This window comes from Trypanosoma cruzi, genomic scaffold, assembly GCF_000209065.1.
Source record: "Trypanosoma cruzi strain CL Brener 1047053516807 genomic scaffold, whole genome shotgun sequence".
Classification (NCBI taxonomy): Eukaryota; Euglenozoa; class Kinetoplastea; order Trypanosomatida; family Trypanosomatidae; genus Trypanosoma; species Trypanosoma cruzi.
This window is the reverse complement of record NW_001849558.1, coordinates 103415-124167: the sequence shown is the minus strand read 5'-3', so window position 1 is coordinate 124167 and position 20753 is coordinate 103415. Positions and strand designations below refer to the sequence as shown.

Here is a 20753-nt window from a genome sequence, read left to right as displayed (position 1 = left end):
TTTTTTTTTTTCTCTCTTTCCCCCCCCCCCAAATTTTTATTAATTGATTCTCCCCCCTTTTCTTCTGCTTCGACAGGCGGCACGCCACACGGTAGAATGTACACCGAAATCATTTCAATATATAAATATTTATATATTGAACTAAAGAGAGAGCTAGATATCACCTATACATGTATGTCCCCAACCAACCAACCAACCAACCAACGTCCCTCTGAGTATGCTGCCCGCGTTACATTCCCTCTGTGTGCACATACACGTATAAAAATAAATTATATCATTGGATGAAATAATACATACATCCATACATACATGCACACGTATATATATATATATATATGCACGCAGAGAAAGATACATGCAAGTGGGTACTGCAGGGCCCCTCCCTCTCCCTCTCCCTCTCTTTCACACCAATCATATTATCACACAGTTGGGAAGGTTCCACGTCGCTCACACTCAACACGCTTGCAGGAGGACATAATCAAAAAGAAAAAAAAAAAAAAGGAAAAAAAAATAGAAGAAGGAAAAGGAGGGCAGAAAAATGAGGGCAGAAAAAAAAAAAAAAAAAAAGCAGTCGGTCAACAACAACAAAACGGCAGGATTGAAAAATCACACAACACAAATCAACCGCACACGGTGCCGGCAACGCAGTCAATGATAACGACAAGAATGAAGAAATAAATGAAGAGGAAAAAAAAAAAAAAGGGAAAAGGAAACGGACGACACCAACGGGAAACCACGTAAACGTGTATGTCTGTAATGTATGTGTCAGTGCATTGTCACTCCTCGCCTATTGTTCACCTCATGCCACCCCGCAACTGGTCAGTTGCAACAATATATAAAAGAAAAGAAAAGAAAAAGAGAAAAGCCGAACAAAAAGAAAAAATTAAAAAAAAAAGGGAAGAAATTAATCCACTGCGCTATTCTAACAATGCCAACATGTAAACTAATACATTTTTATATTTTATTTTATATATGTATTCTCTCCCCACTCACTCTCTCCCCCTCCATTGGCACGCTCACACCATTCAAACTACTGTTTGCTTTCATAAATTTTTTCATTCCTTTACGCCATGTATAATTCTCGCGTATCAAGATGCAAGCTACATGTATACATATATACATATATATATAACATGCAAAGCCTCTTTTTAAAAAAGAAAAAAAAAATTTAAAGAAAAATTTTGAAAAGAAACAAAAAAACAAAGAAACTCAAAATGGAACAATCGCAATGTGCGCTCATGACAGTTGAAATGTCTCTCCTCCCTGCATGATGCTCAGTCGCAGCTTCTTGTACATGAGGTCTTCTGTGGGGTATGGCGGGAGCTTCAGGTAGCGGAAGCACGTGTTGACGGATGGTAAGGGCCAGTCCGTCTCATTCGGCAACGAGTTCCACTCGCCCGGTTGCTTGGGGTTCTGTTCCTTTCTGTCCGCCCCACCAATGCCGTCGCTGCCGCCGCTGTTTCGTCCAGACGAACCATGAAACATTGTGAAGTCTGAACGTTTGACTACCGTGATGGCCCCAAGGGCTCCCACGCCACCGACCGGTAGCCGCGGACAGCCCGTGCAGAAGAGGAGAAAACTACGTTGCTCCGCCGGTGTCAGTCGGTTCGCCAGAATATTCTGCAGCATTGTCATCTGCGGGGAGTCAGTTTGGTAGCCGTGCTCGGCGACAAGGATGGATTTGATTTCGGCAAGAGTCCAAAGTGGCTTCTTATCGTTGGCTCTGCACCCGCACAAGAGGCTCATCATTTCCTGCTCCCCGAGTGATGCGAGTGCCTCACAGGGAACAATGTCACGAAACCCGCGTATAAGGAATTGGATGGGAAGCACCGCAGACTCATACAGCAACCCACTACTGACCCGGCGAATGTATTGAGCCACACTGTCCTTCGTCAAAAGCTTCTCGGAACCTCCAGTTATCATCTCAAAATTGTCATGGCCCGGAAGTGTAAAGGGAACGGCGAGCGACTTTCACGTGGCGCCACTGAGCGAGAGCAGTGACCGCAAACTTGTGGCGACTGACCGATCCATCAGGTCCACGTCGTCAAGAGAAAGCCCCATGAAATCAATGGGCCGTTCTATTCCCTTGTTGGCAATAGCATCACCGGAGAAAAACACGCATGGAGCTGGTGCGCCTCGGCTCAGAAAAATAGAAAGCGCGGGGCTCAAGTCAAGAGGAAACACCAGTTCGTCCGTGAAGGCACGGCCAAGGGCAGATCCAATAAGATAATAACAGCGGGCACGCTCGCGATCAAACTCTGCATAGTCTCCAACAAAGGCGAAGCGATCTGTCAGCATTGTTGCCCCTCCCGGCTGTTGCCACGAAGACACTTGGAATAGGCGGCACTGATCCTTCATGGCAGACACAAATGGGTATAACCCTTCCGCCGGAGGAACCACCCTCGCATCGCCGCTACTCATGTCGCCGTGAGTACTGCCATCTTTGGTTTTGGTGGCGGGAGCCCCAGTACGCCAAAGACGTAATTTTGCCTTTTTTACTTCCTCAGCAATTAAAGTGTAGAAGTGCGCTGTGGGACCCTGTCCAACCCCAACATCCCCATCAAATTCTATAGATATTGGCAGCCTCGAGTCGGCGCTTTTTTGAAGGACCGTATACGCATCATGTAGCAGCGATTCACGACTGACGCGGTATTTATGATTTGCCCACCGCCCCCATTCCGCCGGGTACACATTGATGGACCGATTAGATCGACTTAGGGGTGAGGCTTTTAAGTGGCCATGGAGCGCACGGCGAGCACCATAGGCAAAAAAGCGGGCAACGCGTTCACGGACATTTAACGGCAAAAGGAAATTCGCCTCTGTGATGACAAAGTCTGCCCACCTGGGAACCGCAAGCCTCGGTGGTAAAAGGGCCACACGAAGTGCTGATGCCGCCAATGACTTGACGACCAGAGTTGTAAACGGGGCACTCACGAAGAGGCCAGCATCAATATCCATAACACCCTGCTTAATAAGTGGGCTTAGCAATTTCTGTAAAAGAATAAGCAAAAGTGTATCCGGATTTTGAGAAAGTCGCGAGGGCTTGCGCACAAGTTTTGGTGGATACATTGAATTAAGTTCTGCTCGTGACGCCTTACCACACAGGCAGCGTGTGTCCTCATCCTTTTCAAAATGATGAAACATGTACGTCCGCGCGTTGCTCGACCTCTCCGGCACATCGGTCCAGGATGGCGGCAGACCAACTTCATCTTGTCTCAGCAGGAGAGATTCGTTACGATTTATCTCTTGAACGCCGTTAGAACTTTCACAATAACCCTCGATGCTAAGCAAGCAGGTTTCTAACTGTTCCACAACCCCCAAATTTCCCTCGTGAATGGCACGCCGAAGAAAATTCCCTATAAGAGTCTCTTGGTAGGCACAACGACCACCAGGGGCGGTGTACAGCACATACCGCTCCTCCATCGCGTCGCGTAGCAAGCGCCGCAGCTCCTGCAGCTCCTTTGGCCCCAATGGATGCACATCCGTCACATCTTCTGCTGTTGCTTCCGGATCAATAGTGGGACCATTTAACAAGAAGGAGCTCAGAATGCGGTGGACCTCCTTACGAAGTATCTCATCACTGCAGTTCAACCGCTTGCGAGCAAGAAACGACTTGGCACGTTCCACAAAATAATCAATATTCTGCAACACGGACTGCGGGGCGGGTGCCACATCCGTGTTCCTCGTAGAGTACGAACCCGTGCGGAAATATCGCTCTATGTCACCAATGCTGGAGAATAAATGAGCACGAATAATCGGTCTCGAATATTGTTGGCGCTGTCGTTCCTGGCTTGTCTGTTGCTGCTGTTGCTGCTGTGACTGCGCCACAAACCCCAAGATGCCGCCAGCTGCGGCGCCTGAACTGGGACTCGCACCGGAGGTGGCATTCGAATACTGTACTTTGGGATCCGTGTAACAGTCCTTACATATGTAGAACTCACAACGATGACAACAAAAGCCCGTGTGTATTTCTTCCTCGCACATATCGCACAAACCCAAACTTTGTCCTTCCGATATAGCAAGCAAACGGTGCCCACGTGGGCAGTTGTCTCTGGAATGTACTACTTCCACCCCGCCCCCCGAAAAAAGACCTGCATCGGGTTGCATAGGCATTGAAACGGGACATGACTTGCTTTGCTTAATCAACGTTTTGGAGTTTTTTCTCTCAAATTCCCATCGCTTCGCGGCATCTGATTCGGCATCCGGTTTAGAGCAGAGGCTGACAATAGGTGATATGTGTGAGCCCACCAATACAGCTTTGGTAGGCGGTCGACACGTCGCCCGGGAGGGACCCAAGAGCGATTCAACAAGCGGGAAAGTGGAGTGAAGTGGGAGGGCAGAAACCAAGTTCTCAATTAACGCTTTTACTCCACGTGGCCTCTGCATCGCAGATTCCAAAAAACACTGCAGACGCTCCTTTTGACATCGCTGATGAAGTCCATTGGCGGTACGCGTGCCAGCAAAGGCCAACAGGTCTCCTTCCGTAAGCTCCTGCCCAAAGCCTCCAACAAATGATTCCTCCTTCACCTCGGTGCTACCGGTTGCCACGGACGGCGTTGCAGTCCCTACCATGGTGACAGCATCACGGCAGTAATCCTTGTAATGTTCCACCAACAGGTATTTCAGTACGGCGTCGGCGATGCCCAAAGTGGAGAATTCATACGCCGTCACGGTGTTCGCTGACTTTTCCATCAATTCCAATATGCGTGCCACCACGCCTTGGTGCAAACCAGGAGTAGCTGCACAGATTTTGAGTTCATTCACCGCTTTGCGCACCACCATCACATCCATAGTGCTCAGGCTGCGCTCCGACCGTGGCGACTGTGTCTTGGACAACTGCTTGTTGATCGCCCGGAGAACCGCCAACGCGGACGCCGCCAGATATGCGGTGCGTGTTTGTTTTACTTCCGGCCCCACTTTGGTCAGGCCTTTGTGGGGTTTCGTCTTCTTGGAAGATACCACCGCACCGCCAGATAAGAGAATCTCCAATTGGTTCACCACACCACACCTCAGGGCCGTCTCGCTGAAATTCCATGCCGATGCCTGTGGATGACACAAAAGCCACACCATCATTGTGAGGGAAACCGACTTTGTGGCCTTGTCACCCGAAACCAACGCCTCACGCAACATCTCGCACAGTGGACGGATGATTTTAGACAACAAACCCGCCAACCTTTGGTTCTCTTCTGTGCAAATGGCAGCTTGAAGTAAAGACGCACACGCAGAAGTTCCCAACTGCATCGCCATCTGACCAGAGACGGAAACAACAAAGCTGCATAGACTCTCAAGAAACATTTCCGCAATGCTCATGTACAGTGGCGGCACCACTGAATCTCTGTTTATAATGAAAAGTTCACCCAAGCCCTTTGAAATTGCCGCGGCTTCTGACGCATTGATTACCCCCAACTCTCTTCTACACTTCGGCGTAGGGTTGCACAACATCATGGCTTCTTTTGCTGATTTAGCCAAACGAAGATCGGCCTCATCCACAAAGTGAAAAACAAATGGAACTATTTTGCGCGAAATATTACGCTCTCCACTTCCAAATCCACCTGACAACTTCATCGATTGAAAATTTGCCCTCAATGACTTCATATGCATCCTAAACGGTGTTTCCTTACACAGTCGACAAAAGCTTGTTTCCAGCGCCACACACCCCTCCTCAGAGATGGAGTTGCTGTTCCGCAATTCATCCTCCCAATACCACTGGTGAACAGGAAGCAAAACTTTCGGCTTGGGGCCAAATGCCTCGCTCAAGACCCGCGGGCAGGCAAGAACAAAGAGACGGATAGCCGCAATGGAGACAATGTTGTTTTTGTCCCGTCGCTGTGTACTTCGGGACGAAGCCCCACTTACCGGAAAAGGGTCATCCAACTGCGTGATAATGCCGCTCTCCTGTTCTCCTAGCAGGAGTTTATAGAAAGACACAGCCTCCTCGGCAAGAAGGAACTCACTTGCCACGAGGGAATCGGCCGCCATGGCGGCATCCAGTACCGTCTCGCACAACAGAATTCGTTCAGAGCGAACACTTTGGTCAATTGCTACATTTGTATCATTAAAAAGAAGTAATCGGAAGAGTGTTCGGCACATGTCACGTGTGACTATCTTTCGGGTCGTAGAGGGGCGATGGGACAACATGGAACGACGCATCAACATCCCCAGGCAATGTATCGTCAGCTCCAAAAACGTCCACGCCTCTGGAAAAGTCTCCAGGCTCGCCGAATACTGTTGAAGCGTCGAGTGCAAAAAAGGGACAATGACATTTTCCACAGCATACACCCTTATCTTTCCGTGAGAATCCAGCGACTCCAGACAACCCTTCTTACTTTTCTTCTTCCGCCCACAAATGAGAAATGATGACAGCCCAATGATATTTAACTTTTCCACATCCGACGGCAAGATAATTTTGGAACAGATGGTGACGAGCACATCAAAGGCCTGACGCGCCAGTAATGTGTTCTCAGAGGCGGCTATCCGTATAACGTCCGTCACACCAAAGCGCAGAACGGAAATGTTGCCCTCATCCTTGGTGATAAATTGAATAAGCCGAAGAGACTCCTCCAAAAGCATCACATTATCTGTGTTGTTGTACTTCATTTTTGCCAAAAGAGTCCGGGAAAGGACTTGGCAGACGGACTTCATCAACCGCTTGTGGTACAGATGCACGCTCTCATAGGCACTTGGAACATACTCCATAATGAGTGCAAGTGCACGGAGGAGCATCGTCATGGTGTCCCCGCAAAAGCTAAAAAACTCCTTTTCTGTCATGCAAAGCAAAATTGGTATCGCCGTCGCGGCATCAAAACTTCGAAGATATGGCTCAACCCCCATCACAAGTGAAATGCATAATTTTTCCAGCGGCTCTAGTACTTTATCGGGATCATTTCTCTGGCTCTGCACAGCCTTCAGTTGCTGCTTGGAGTTCTCCGTCTGTACCTCGGACCGTACACTCATATTTGATGTTGTCGTTGTTGTTTTTTTTTTATTCCTTGCTTCTTTCTTGTTGGCACCGCAGCTGCGTGCGTGACGGGTCCCACAGCCAGGCAGAAATACGGAGATCGTGGAAGCGGCTGCAAAAAAAAAAAAAAAAAAACGACGAATAAACGAAATGTCGCGGCCAGAAGAAAAATAAAAATAAAATAAAAAACGGAAGACTTTCAAAAAAAAAAAAAAAATCACGGCGAACGCACACACAAAGAAGAAAAAAAAGACTAGCAAATCACCTAAAAACAACCAACAAGAAGAAACCAACAACCAAAAAACAAAGTGCAACACGTGAAAATGTGGGCGGCGGTCGCACCCAAAACTAAATAGCAACGGCACTAGCACACAGCTGCAGTAAACAAAACCTTTTTTTTTTTTATTTCCCCTTTCTTTTTTATTCGTGTATAAAAGAAAAAAAAATTCCTTTTTATTGGCTTCGTTCCCTTTTGTGATGTGTCTGTGTGTTGCTTTCTCTGGTGTGTGTGTGACGGCCACCTGTCAACACCACCACCACCCTCCCGTCTCGCTCCCCTCGGACTATCACTTCTCTTTCCATCGACGAAGAAAAGACGGGAAAAGACAAAAAAAAAAAAAGGTGGGGAAAAAGAAGATGAGACACGAAGCATGCATGAACACATAAGAGAGTCGGTGGGTTGGGCTGTTTCCCCAGACATTGCAACGAGAGCCTTTGCGCACGCACACACACGCAGCAGCGACAACGGCAAAAAAAAAAAAAAAATTTGAAACTAAAACTAAAACTACATTTGAATCAGTGCAGCCGCGCAGTAATTTCACCGACCCCTTCAATCGTTGCCCGTACCTCATCGCCGGGTTTCACGGCAGAAACACCCGCCGGAGTTCCAGTGAAAATGAGGTCGCCGGGCGCCAGCTCAATGGAATGCGACAAAATAGAGAGCAGCTCGTCGATGGGGGTGACAAATGATGACAAGTTGCCCTTCTGCCGACGTTCCCCGTTCACACGCAGCTCAATGTCTCCCCGACGAAGAACAGTGGGCCCTCCCTGAGCTTTTGCATACATCGCTTCTCTGTAATTCGCATCCGTCGCGTAAAACAAAGCGGATGCCTTTTCTCGAATGAGCTTCACGGGTACGATGGCCGAGAGTGGAGCGCTTTCGTCAGCACCCTTCGCCAAATCCCACGGCTTCCCATTCTTTTTTGCTGCCAACTGCAAATCCCGTCGTGTCATGTCAAGACCCACAGCGTAGCCGTAGATGACTGTGTGTGCTTCTAGAGGAGAAATGGCCCTGTACTTCTCCCTGCCACCGTGACTTTCGCCAATGGCAACAACCAGCTCCACCTCGTACTGGTAGTTGTTGGTCTGAGGAGGATAACGGATGTTGACATCCATTGCCGCCGTATGGTTCGTCTCACCACTGACAACCGCATCAGGGGGCTTTGTGAAGAAAAATGGATTGGACTTGGAAACCTGCCCACCCATTTCCTTCGCGTGTTCCGTGTAGTTCTGCCCAACACAATACACGCGGCGGACGGGAAAAAGCAAATTACATCCCATCACTGGGACAACCGCATGCCGGACAGAAAAGGCCAGAGAAGACTTCATCAACTCCCTCCGTCTTTGAAATATTACACCTCTACGTATTTGTATTTGGGAAGATTCCTGTCACTCCACCTTCAATTTACTGTCGTGTCAGCGAAAAAAGAAAAAAAAAAAAATTTTATGAGTAAACATCCATCGCCCTTCCCCTCTCCAAGCGCACAACAGAAGACAAATTAAAAAAAAAAAAAAAACAATTCAGGGTATTCAAGATGAATCACTACAATACTTTCAACTTCCATAATCAAGTACATAAGCGCATGCATATATATATATATATATATATATATATATATATATGGCTCACCGAAGATCCGGTTTACAACTTCAAAAAAAAAAAAAAAAATAGGTAAATGGCGCGCCCATTGATGTTGATGGTTAAATTGCGTCGAGGCCTATCACGTGCTCTCTGAGCCATGATCGCTGACGCTGCAATTGTTCACGCTCTTCCTTCGATATGTCAACCTCGCAAGCTTCGGGCAAAGCCTTCTCTTGGTGTGACGCAGCCAAACCATCTATTTTTTTGCCCTCACTCACGGCAACATCATTACTACCTACACGCGGTTGTCGATATCGCCAAGGTGTTAAAAAATGGCTTTGCGAAGAAGTACGGGATATCGTTAAACATTGCCTCCGATCTGAGAAGCCACCGCTCTGCTCAGTTCTTGGCGACGCATTGGCCAAGACCTTGTCCATTTTAGTAAAGTCCACTTCATTTGAGCCTGGGGATCTGGATGGGGATGCGTTAGAATCCCCAAACGAAACGGGCAGGCGTGAAGCGGGAGGCGTGTGTGGCTCTGTTGACTTTTTCCACGCTTCGTATGCCGTGCTACTATGACTCTCATTTTTATCCGGTAAGTGTACAATAAGCTGCGAAGACGTGCTCGACTCACCGTCGCGGAGACCGAAATTAAAGAAATGAACAAAGAGTTGCCGGCGGCAGAGGTACATCACAGCAACAACCACCATGAGCGCTATAACAGCCGTCAGAACAATCATGGAAGCTTCCAGGCACGTCACCCGACCGCACATTTTCCTCGCTGACTCAGCGGAGAAATCAGTGAGGTAACAGTCCCCACCGACTGCCACCAAATGACGCGCATCCCCTGTCATTTTGTAATATACCTCGGAAGAACGTCCAAAAGTGTACCTGTTTCTCTTCTTGTGTGATTTTTTTGCTTTAATTACCTCCAACGCGTTCTCCATGGCGTACAAATCCTGAACGCGCTTACGGCAAGTTGGGTAAAAACCCATCGGCATTTGCACCGACCCGTCGGCTTTCCACTCGCAGACAATTGTGGGATGTTGGAAGAAGCTCGCCCCTGCCCCTCCAAAATGTTCAGTGAACGCTAGTTCCTGAGAGGGAGAATGAATAGAACACACCGCCAAACAGGACAACGATGGACTCGCAGAGGAAGCACCACACATAGAAGAAATTTCAGGGAGAATGCCCCCAAGTAAGTCCTCCTCAAATGCTACAAAAAAAGTCTGTGGTATTTCCTCTGACGCGGAGCACGCCGTGGCGTTCAGGTAAATCACAACACGAAAACTTTCTATCCCACGAGACTCGGGTGCCACGGAGGTAAACTCAGAGGATTTCGTGCCGAGCCTGCCCGTTGCGGTGGTTGTGCCGAGAAGTGTACACATCAGCAATAAGAGTCCATACACTCTCATTGCTCTCTTTGTGATTCTACCGTTTTCCCTGCGGCGAATTACAAGAGACACATACTCACGGAGTGAAGAAGAGGGAAAAGAATCGGTAAAAGGGAATGCTCGATAGTACAGTGTGGCAACAGCTCAGAAAAAAAAAAAAAAGAAAAATCGTATCATCATCACAAACGATGACCCCCTACCCCACTCACGCCGAAAAGCCGGGCCGCTCCACGCCCTCAAGAAATTTGCTCCGGGACGTTAGAAACGCATGCGGTTTGAGCTCTTCATCCGATCGGTCCCTGTTCACTCTCCCCGACGGAGAAAGAGAAGAAAAAAAAATAAAAACAACCGAAGGGGATGCAAGCATCATGAAGGTGAGAACAGCAAGTTGAAGAAAAAAGTCAAAGAAAAAAACTCTGGGGCAGCACTGCGTGGGCCATACTCAAATTAGATTTCAGAAAGGAACAGGTTTCACTGAAAGCGCGCCCTCATACAGATTCCTAGTCAACGAGGAGAGTGCAGAGAAAAAAAAAAAGGCAGAGAGCACATCACGGTTTCACTCAGGAATGAAGACTAAAACCACAGAGCATTTACATTTCTCCAGGCACCGTCCGCAGCGGGTGGGTCCTTGGCATCCAAGGCAAATCCTGTTGCTGGTTGAAGTACAGCAACCCTGTGGTCCGTGACGGAAAACCAAATGATATTATCATCATCCTGGATAGCCAATGAAGGATCACAAAAATGGCGATTGCCGTGGCTCCCTAGAGCCAGAAAAGTGGCGCATCAACGGCGCAATCCCACTAATTTATTGGATATACTACAAAAAAAAAAAATGCTGAATATAGGCAGTTATCCTCATCACCGCCACGTCAATGTTGCAGCATCCCCACTGCTGTACGGGCATACACACATGGTTGTGTGGATGCAGACCCATTGCACCACTCCAGTGGGAATGTGAGCCGTTGGAATCCCCACATAATGACCACAGGCATTCGAGGCAGCCACCAAACGCCCTTGAATAAAATTTACAGTAAAGAGTCGCTGGGTTCGGTACAAAACGAGCGGTGACGCAGTATTTCCCATATCCCACCTCATTCCCCTCGTCATAACCTCTTGGAAAGGGTGCAGATGCGCATGCACCCCTGCAGCATACTATTTCTGTGAAGACGATAGTGTTCAACCGCATCCACTAGATCGCCCGGATGCAATGACCCCCGCCGCATGTTGCGGTCAGCAGCCAAGATGCAGAAAGTCCTATTCCTTGACGTACTTGTGAAAAGACCCACGAATGACCAAAGCAAGTGCGCAAATCATAAAATTACAGAAGGAAAACACGCAGGGACATCCTCGAACACACGGAATATAAGAAGGCATTGCCCAAATAAAAACGTCAAGACCAGTAAAACAAGATAATAATAAAAAAAAACTCGCTTCCTCTCTCTTTCTCTCTTCAAGGTCGTTCTCCTCCTTCACACAGAGACCCAAAACACTACGAGCAGTGATAATCCCAGGGTTCTCTCAAGACAAAGCAGCTGCAACAACAGCAACACAAAGCCTTTAGAAAAAGTAAGAAACAAGGGGCATAAATAAATAAAAAATATGTATCTTCTTCTCTTTACGGAAAAAAGGAATTGTGATGGCAGTGACCTCAGGAACAACAAGCAAAGCGAGAAAAGGAGATGTGGGCCACCCAACAAGAACAAAAAAAAGTCTGTATGCACACTGTAGGGAGGGGGTGCCGGATACAACTCTTTTTTGGCGGTAGAAGGATGGAACGAATTGGTGTTTTACCGTAAGGCATTCCCTTGGCCGCCTCCCTCACCCTCAAATTGAACCGCTTCCACGGTGGGACGCAAACTTTCCCATGTCTCTTTCATTCGTGCCGCGTACTTTAGTTGGAGCTCTGCAAAGTTCTTTAGGATGGCCTTCACGTCGTACTGCTTCTCCTGGTGGAAGCGGCGTAGTTCGTCCTTCAAGATGGTCTCGCCTGCCTCCAGTTCTCTCTTTGCGGTGCTCAAACGATCTTCCAACCCGGCCAGCTCACTTTCCAGTCGTGCAACCCGCCCGGCCTGTCCGCCCTTCTCCAACGCCCTTTCCTTTTGGGCAACAACCTCAGCTGCATGTTGTCGGAGCGACTCCACATAATGTGACCTGTTATGAACCCTTCGAAGTGTCTCACGCACGGCAGCGCACATACCACAGTAGTAATTGAGTGTTTCAACCACTTGTTTCATTTCCTCATTGGCATAATCACTATATATAAAGAAGAGTTGTTCACTGTGCTGCCCCACGGCGATCAGTGCGTTGCTGAGCGGCGTAGATTCAATCCCCCTCTCTATCTCTCCAACCTTTTCAAAGGCTACACCAAACTCATGCAAGGCGTTACTGGTGTTTCGACGGCGGTCAACAAGCAACTGCAATCGCTCCCGCAGCATCTTTATGCTATCCTCCAGTTGTTGAATATACAGACGTGTCTCCTCCCACACCTGGGGGGTTGTATTGGTGTTTGTTACCACACGCGTATAAGCAGCACCCGCTTCTGCCACGGCGCCAGAAGTATTCCACTGCCTCGTGAAGGCGTGATTGACGCCTTCGCCAAGTGAGGAGGTAAAAAAACCCTCAGAATTCTTCGCGGATGCCTTCATTTTTCGCTCCCATTCGTCCTCATTCATCTCCAAAAAGTCCTTCAACAGATGCGAAGTATGCAGCCGTGGGTGGGCGCCAAGCCGCACAAGAAATTTCCTCAGGGCGCGTTGTCGGTAGTCCCTCAGACGGCTGGCGCTCTGCGAGCCGGACCCCACAATTTTGTCAAGTGTTCCCTGCACATCCTTCTCTGGGATGGGCGGGACGATGCAATACGGGTATGCCTCGCACAACTGGGCGCGAAACCACTCAAAGTCACTGTAGCGCCGCACAACCTCCAGATCCTTCTGTGCGTATGTTGAGAGAGTCGTGGAGGCACGGATCCGATATGTCCAGTAGGCGAGGTCAAGAGCGCCAGTTCCCCTGCGCTGCTCCGGGTCCAACACTTTGAATTCAAACACAGTTTCCCCCATTGTTTCCTTCCGATTTCTTCGTTTTTGTCTTTTTTCTTTCTCTCTCTCTCTCTCTCTCTCTCTTTCTCTTTCTCTTTCTCTCCCTAACTGATTATTTGTTTTCCTAATACCCTTTTCTTTTTTCTTTTTTCTTTTCCTTCCTGATGGTCTGCAGGACGCCTCTTCCCCTTCACTCTCACCTGCCCCCTTATAATCAAAAGCAGAGAACACTACGCGATAATGACCGTGAGCGCAATTCAAATCCGCAAGCAAGTAAAATTGCCCACACAACCCAAATGCCAGCAACCGTAGCTCCGAATCTCCTATAACTTAAGCCTAATGCAAAACTATATGTCTGTCTGTCGGTATTTCAGTATTTATATTTATATATATATACGTGTGTGTATGTGTGAAGGGAACTTATATGGGCAGAAGGGAATGCGTAATGTGGTCGCTTTGCCTTTTATTTCCAAGAGGAAGAAGAAGTTGCCAGCAGAAATGCAAACACATGAAAGACACCGAGCAACCGAGACACACACATGTATTGCCCACACATCTTACGCACACAAACACATACACGCACAGAAAGACGCACATCCCCGCGTGCATGCTTCACACAACACGGTGCCTCCATAACACAAAACACAGGCACAAATTTTACTCTCACTTTGTGCCGCTTTACGCTTCTCTCTCTTGCAACAAAAAATAATAATAATAAAAACAAAGTTCGAATTTTTTTGTTTTGTTTTTTTGGGTTTTTTTTGTTTGTTTGTTTCTCTTCCTTTCTTTTTTTACCAAAAGAAGTTCTTCTGTGGCACGAAAGAAAGAAAAAAAAAAAAAACTCGCAAGAAAGTTAAAACGTCAATTGCGTCAATGTTTCGCAGAAAATCCCCCGTCAAACACACACACACGCCCTCTTTGTTTCTCCTTCTCTTCGCTTCTATAACGCATACACCAATAAATTCTGTAGGAATCGTCATCACTCCCGCCATCATTGACACAGTAAAGGACGATAAAACCAACCAACAACTGCATGCACACATGCAGTCACGGAAAGAACACGGCATACCAACAGCAAAAAATGGGAAAAAAAGAAAAAAAATATATCACATAAAAGCACACGCACCCTACACATACATATATATATAGGGTGGAAGAAAAAGAAAAAAATTATACAGCAGCACATGCGTATGCATAGACAGACATATACATATACATATATATATATAAATAACCAAAACAACAACAGAAAAAAAAAAAAAAAAAAAGTAAACAAAAACACAAACGAATTAATATTTACAAAAACGGGTGATGAAAATAACGCAATGGAGGCAAATGAACATCGATGAGGTGGAGGCGTGTGGGGTGGGATGGAGTGGGGGAAGGAGGATGAGCAAAAAAATTAAAGAAAAAAAAAAGGTTTCCCTCCCTCCTCAGGCCTGCGCTGCATTTCCCCTCCCTCCCTATTCCTCTCCTCGCTCCTCTCGCACCTTCGCGTTTTGGCGTGGGACTCATCGACACGCCTGCCCTGCCCCGCCAGCAGTGTCTATGCTGCCCCCGCCGTCATCGCCGCCCAGTGAAGGAGCCACCTCAAATTGAGGCGCTCAAAAGATAAAACAATACAAAGAAGAAAGCAAAAAAAGAGAAATGCAACGGTGAGACGGATAAATACAACACGCCTTCAGTGCCCGCACCGCACACTTTACAGTTTTCATTTGCTCAAATAAAAATCAGTGAGACCCCCGGGACAGGGAGGGCCAGAACACACATACACATATATATATATATATATATATAAGAAGAAGAAAAAAAAAAAAATCAAAAAAAGTTGATTGAAGTGACGTCCAAACTAATGTCGTTATGACCCCCCAATTTCACTTTGTTCTGGTTGGCGCTGTCTTTCTTTCCAGCAATAATACACAAGCCGCATTCACCCCACCACCTGTAAACATTTACGGCTGCATCTTTTCTCCCTTTGTTGATTTTGATGTCTTCTCGTCAACAAGAGCCAAATGTGAATGTGTAAATAAATACATTTGCATACATGTATAGAAATATATAGATATGCATATCACTAGAGTGCGTTAGTGGAAAACACGCCTACTTTACAGAATAAAATAAAATATACGCTGTTGTCAATGCCTGCATAGCCTCAGTGACAGTTGACAAACTAATTACTGCGTCGTTGCAGTGATACCAGCGTCCTGACAACGTGCGCACGTAACTAGTGTAGTGCCCCCAGTTTTCCGATCCGCTGTGACAGACAACACCGTACAATTGGTATTGCATTGGACTGTTGTCGTGCGTCATGAAAGACTCCGGAAACACGACGGGTTCTGAGTTCTTTTTCCCTGTGTCGTCAAATCTCTTTAAATGCAACACTAAAATTTTGGGCCACCGTATGATTTTTACGCTGCGTGTCCCGTTTCGCAGTCGTCTACAACGCGCGCAAAGCAACTGATTGCCCCCACGCAATTTCTCTTCCGCCTCATCAAAGCTAATCTTCAGCATGGACTCAATTGTTGCGGCCTTCCTCGCACCGGGAATCATCGGAAGTGAGAGGTCGAGGAATGGGTCAAATGTCAGGGATACCTTGCCACAGGAGGAGCAGACGCATCTTGAGCGCATCACACCACCAAACAAATCATATATGATGGAATTGTCAACACGAAGATAGTGCTCTTGCCAGCGTCGCATGGCCTCTTCTTCGCTTTCATTTTCGACCTCCTTGAGCTCCTCATACGGTGTATTATGCCCACCACTGGTGTTTATTTCACTGTGCACTACAAAGAGAAATGTCCGAAGAAATTCATGAGCATCCGACTGGCCATTGTCCTGAAACTCCGCGTTGAATTTTGCCGCCTCGCCCTTGACGGTGAGAAGCAGCTGCCCGGGGGCATCAACCCTTGCCGCGCCCAACTCCAACAGAGCCGAAGTCGCCAGACGCCGCTTTGACCATGCATTTGCCTCTGCTAAACTTGAGAAAAGCCACGGAGAATGCAGGATACATTGTATGGTTGCATTCATGTAGCACGTGTTGCCAAAGTTGCGCAACGGGATTGGAGACTGGTGCTCTGACGTTCTTGGCATCTGCATTTCGCTAGTGGACGAGGCCTGACGAGCGAAACCGATTGCCGGCGCGCTTGGGGCCAAAAGCGGTTGCAGCTGCGGCGGTCTTCCTCGCAAGCTCAGCAACGGTGGACGGTGAGAATGTGACCGCATCGAGTTCCACCGCCGATCCTCCTGGCCATGCAACGTGGACGGCAAGATGTGGGAAGAGGAGGAGACACCTAAAAATTGCGGCTCGCCTCGAAAGGGTCGCGAGTACAAGCGGTGCATGCCGGGGTACGACGGCAGGGTCGTTTTAGGGACATTTGGGGTAGTTGCAGAAGTGGCAAATGGCCGCCCTGGAGGCTCCGCCGTAAGCATAAAGTGGTGCCCCTGTCGTGTCGGGAGACGCCCTGATGGGCCGCCGTGGCGAATCGCGGGAGCGCTCATCCACCCCCGTGCCGAACCTCCACCCTCGTCAAGTAACCGCACAGAAACCAACAAAATTAACTACAATAAAAAAAATAAATAAATAAATCAAGCTGCAATATATGCGCCTGAATGAAGCCCGGTCCCCTATTCCTACAAAGAAAAAGAAAAAAAAGAAAACTCAAAGTAAATACCGCGATGAAATCCACAATTATGCAAGAAAAAATATGTATACATATATATGTATGTCTTAATGGGTGGTGTGGAGAGACGGAAGGAAGGCAGTCGATTTTTTCTTCTACAGACACCACCGCCTCCCATAAAATAGCGGCAAATGCCGGAGATAGCCTCGTACAAATATATATATACCCATGTTCTTTCTCTATACATTGCTTTTTGTCCAGCAGCTCCATCCAAGCCACCCAAATGTGTGTGTGTGTGTTTTTTTCCTTCTTTCTTTATTTCCCTTCCGCCTTTTTTCTCTCATTTACATCAGCGGGCTCCACATTCGTAACATCGTCAGGCGCCCGGAAGAGTCACCAAAGATCACCTCTGCATCTTTAGTATTCGGCACCTGTACAACATCCCACGACGCGACATCTGCGGGCTCTAGAATGAACTCACCGTCAGCCACGCCCTCCACAAGTTCCTTTTCTTCTTCTCTACTGGCATCGTCGACCTCCACAGGATAAGAAACATCGGCATCGGAGACATTGTCCCCACCACCGTCCAGCAAACGCTGCGGTAACGCCCAGAACTTCATTTCAAAGCTGTTGCCCAAGGCAAAGAGAGCTTTGCAATCTCCACGAAACCGCAGTGCCCTCACAGTTGCCACGGGCGACTCACGGTAGGCTGCAAGCTCCATGACCGGTGGGATCGCGATCATATCCCCGTCTTCCTTTTGGAGGCTTGTCCAGCAAAGTTGATGGATGGCCACAGATCCATCGTCCAGTGCACTTGCGAGTAGCCTCTCATTCGCAGACAATTGATAAAACAGTTGACTACAAGGGCTCGTCAGTACCGCCATCTCCCGCCCTGTCAATAGACTGTGGAGATGCACAAAACGTGGGGGCGCCCGCCGCCCGCTCGTTGGTGCCGGAAAAGGGATGGGGTGAAGCAGCAGGTGCGTGCCGATCAGGACCGCCTTTCCCGAACTAACCGTAAAGGAGACACCCAAACGCGTCTCGGAAGCAAACTCGTCTCGTGTCGGTGAGAACTGCCACTTTATCAGAACATTATGGCATGTGGAATGAAATACATCGTCCTCAATTCTGTGCGGTATCACGCAAGAATATCCGCGAAGAAGATTTATATCAACACCGTCGCAATACCCATGAAGAAATTGGCGCTGGTCCACATGCAACAGCAGTCGACCTTTCTCCGTTTCAAACACCCGAAGGTGGAGGTCCTCCGTCGCCACCAAATAAAAGCGCCCGCGTGCAGAAAAGGCAACAGATGACAGTGGTGCCCCAAATATTCCTCCGTCACACCTTGACAAAAGCTTCATCTGTGCGCTGTCATAAATGAGAAGGGTGCGGTCGTGACAAATAACGGCATGGTAGGCGCCAGTTTCACAGTAGAGAATTTCCTCCACCCTTGTTGGTGCCTGTCGTAACTGGGCCGCGACGGCACCCGTCACTGGGCTTACCCTGCAGACACTCCGGTCCACACTGCCAGTGGTGATGCGATTTCCCTTGGGTGAAAATAAACAGGTTGTGATTGCGCCGTGGTGAATCACCGTTTTAGCGCCCGCTATAATCTCGAAAAACACAGTGCGACGCTGAACAATGGGGGCATGATGGCTCATCTTGCGTGTGACATATTCCTTTGCATCACTCCCAACAAAGTTATACCTTGCTGCGCTCTCAACCGCCGTTTGTATGACAAGATGCGGAAACTCCGTAAGCCGCGCGTTGTACTCCCGCAAAAAGTAAATGTATTCCCGCAAACGCAACAATGCGGAGGGTTTTTCACCATGCGTAGCACCATTCTCCTCTGGAAATTCGCCCAACTCATACATCTCATAAAGTGTATTGAAAGCAACAATGAGCTCCCGCACAAGGTGATAACCGAGTCTGTTGCGGTAAACAATCATCAAAAATGACATAGACAAGATAAAACGAAACAAAATATGCCATGCATGTGCCTTCACCGCATGGTACGGCAGCTCCTTCACCGAAATGCGTTCATATGGGTTCGTCGAGCTTAGACCAAAAATTGGTGGCGTCTTCTCTCGTCCAATCACATCATGCACCACATTGAGATAAAAGCGCGCCAGCATTTCATGCCACAACTTCTGGTCCTCTTCATTTCCCTCCTCCTGAAGGTCCTCCTGCTCGAGTAATGCACGAAACTCACGAGAGCGAATACAAATACGGGAAAGCAAGGCGTTTCCTTCCTTAATACCAAGAGAGAACAATGTTCCATACCCCAACAGGGGACGCATCATACGGACCAGTTGATTAAATCGCCGTTGAGGGAGCTGCAACATCAGGCGCAACTGCGGCTCATAAATACCCCATCTAGAAGACAAAAGTAGTCGTGTGCACTTTCGAACGAGTGCGGTTCCAAATGTCTGTTGCAAGTTGTTGTATTTCAGTTGAACCATCCCCTTCACAGTGCCCGGCAGAGACGTCACAACGGAATGCGTCTCGATTCCAGGCACCTCATTCAAGCTACGAAGTGTGTCCAAAACTAACATAATGTATTCTGGGCAAAGGGCTTCTTCCTTCTTGCGAATGACTATAAAATCATCGTCAGACAGTGTTGCACCAATCTTTGACAGCATGTCTGGATGGAGCATTTCATCAAAATCATTCGGTGTTATGGGGCCCAGTGAGAGAAGCTCGGCGCTGTCCGGCCCACGTGATCCTAGCTGATGATGCATATCTGAATTTGTTGCACAGCCCAAGACAAGACGTAAATTACGCGAAAGGCAAACTGGAATATATCCATACCTTGCTGATTGCTGGGCCGGTGGCGCTGGTGTTCCCCATATGTCCTTCCCCGTATCCTCAGAGAGTCGCAGTGCGTTACAGGGACACACAGTGGGAAGGACAGAATCCATTCCATCCAGAATCACCACAGTAATCTGGTTTTCTCCTCCACCTCCGCCTCCCCTCTTAAACGTCTCAGTGGATTTGATTTTGTCCGTCAGTAAATCCAAAAACATTTGTTGAAGGCGCACAATGTCGACCTCTGCAATCGCCCGTCTGTAAATTCCCTGCTCTGGAAATAATTGAAGAATGACGTGGCATATAATTTCATGCAATTCGTTTGGTTCCTCAGTGAGAGACGTTGCGTGTGTCGTGTGAAACGCAATACGGAACTTTTGCTCTTCTTTTGCCAAGAGACGTGACGTGAATGATCCAATCAGTGCGGTCACCGGCACGGGCTCCGATCCGTGCAGAACGAAGACATTTCTGCTGGGTGGCGTGATAATATACAAGTTCAGACGGTCGGTGATGCTCTTTTTCACAAAAGAATGTTCCACACATGCCCGCAGCAAATCATGCAAAGGCTTTTGATACAACCCTAACTTCTTCGCCGCAAACTTTTCCACGTTGTAGCCCTGGTAGTGCGCTGGATGGCTGTCGTGACAGGGTGGAAAGTGCGCAATCATGATGAGAAGGATGCGCTTGTAAATGGCCTCTACAAACTCGTCCAGATTTTTAAAGTGCACCTGACCATCCTCACTGCAGAAATCAAAAGTAGCGTTGTAGTTGCGGATAACCAGCTCCTGTACCGGGGCCGTCTCCAGTAAATTCTCACGAAAGATCTGATGCTCATGCCATTTTTTCGCCTTCAGTGAGGCGTCGCACTCAATGGTCTGCGTTCCACATACCACATCGGAGCCAACTGTGACAGTCCGTCGGATTTGTGACTGGAGGTAATCCGGGTGCTCCACGTTTGGCTCTTCTGTAAGCAGCGGGGCAAGTGAGGGCGGCACTCCGGTCCGGCGTGTCTCCAACGAGTGGCAACAATGATCCAGTTGACAGTGCCGTTGCCAACTCATGCGCTGATGAAGA

General features: G+C 48.1%; 5 protein-coding genes and 1 pseudogene across 5 annotated transcripts, besides 24 other annotated features; all 6 read right to left on the bottom strand.

The window, feature by feature from the left end:
* Positions 1-6950: part of a sequence feature (heterozygous, non-Esmeraldo-like haplotype) that runs on past the window's edge.
* Positions 117-138: a sequence feature (AT_rich).
* Positions 181-205: a microsatellite.
* Positions 290-336: a microsatellite.
* Positions 377-400: a microsatellite.
* Positions 481-567: a sequence feature (T-rich).
* Positions 838-895: a sequence feature (T-rich).
* Positions 951-974: a sequence feature (AT_rich).
* Positions 1102-1131: a microsatellite.
* Positions 1151-1208: a sequence feature (T-rich).
* Positions 1237-6954, bottom strand: Tc00.1047053510657.70 (annotated as a pseudogene).
* Positions 6951-7185: a sequence feature (areas merged during assembly that could not be assigned to a particular haplotype. This can correspond to areas where the two haplotypes were merged or to regions with more than two copies in the genome that were merged during assembly.).
* Positions 7075-7266: a sequence feature (T-rich).
* Positions 7186-20753: a sequence feature (heterozygous, non-Esmeraldo-like haplotype).
* Positions 7546-7606: a sequence feature (T-rich).
* On the bottom strand, positions 7754-8566 carry Tc00.1047053510657.50 (hypothetical protein, conserved; the record flags this gene model as incomplete). Its single annotated transcript, XM_812083.1, has 1 exon — positions 7754-8566. The coding sequence occupies one exon, from the start codon at positions 8564-8566 to the stop codon at positions 7754-7756; it is 813 nt and encodes a 270-aa protein (XP_817176.1).
* Positions 8734-8754: a sequence feature (AT_rich).
* Positions 8825-8860: a microsatellite.
* Tc00.1047053510657.40 (hypothetical protein, conserved) lies at positions 8939-10234 on the bottom strand (the record flags this gene model as incomplete). The annotated part of the gene is made up of 1 exon (XM_812082.1): positions 8939-10234. One exon carries the CDS (start codon positions 10232-10234, stop codon positions 8939-8941), a length of 1296 nt encoding a protein of 431 aa, XP_817175.1.
* Positions 12001-13269, bottom strand: Tc00.1047053510657.30 (phosphoinositide-binding protein, putative; the record flags this gene model as incomplete). Its single annotated transcript, XM_812081.1, has 1 exon — positions 12001-13269. The coding sequence occupies one exon, from the start codon at positions 13267-13269 to the stop codon at positions 12001-12003; it is 1269 nt and encodes a 422-aa protein (XP_817174.1).
* Positions 13304-13354: a microsatellite.
* Positions 13623-13644: a sequence feature (AT_rich).
* Positions 13949-13969: a sequence feature (AT_rich).
* Positions 13981-14041: a sequence feature (A-rich).
* Positions 14451-14475: a microsatellite.
* Positions 14498-14527: a microsatellite.
* Positions 15017-15045: a microsatellite.
* On the bottom strand, positions 15349-16746 carry Tc00.1047053510657.20 (ubiquitin hydrolase, putative; the record flags this gene model as incomplete). The annotated part of the gene is made up of 1 exon (XM_812080.1): positions 15349-16746. The coding sequence occupies one exon, from the start codon at positions 16744-16746 to the stop codon at positions 15349-15351; it is 1398 nt and encodes a 465-aa protein (XP_817173.1).
* Positions 16811-16834: a sequence feature (AT_rich).
* Tc00.1047053510657.10 (hypothetical protein, conserved) lies at positions 17213-20753 on the bottom strand (the record flags this gene model as incomplete). Its single annotated transcript, XM_812079.1, has 1 exon — positions 17213-20753. A coding segment is annotated over one exon (3541 nt), but the record flags the coding sequence as incomplete, so codon positions are not given.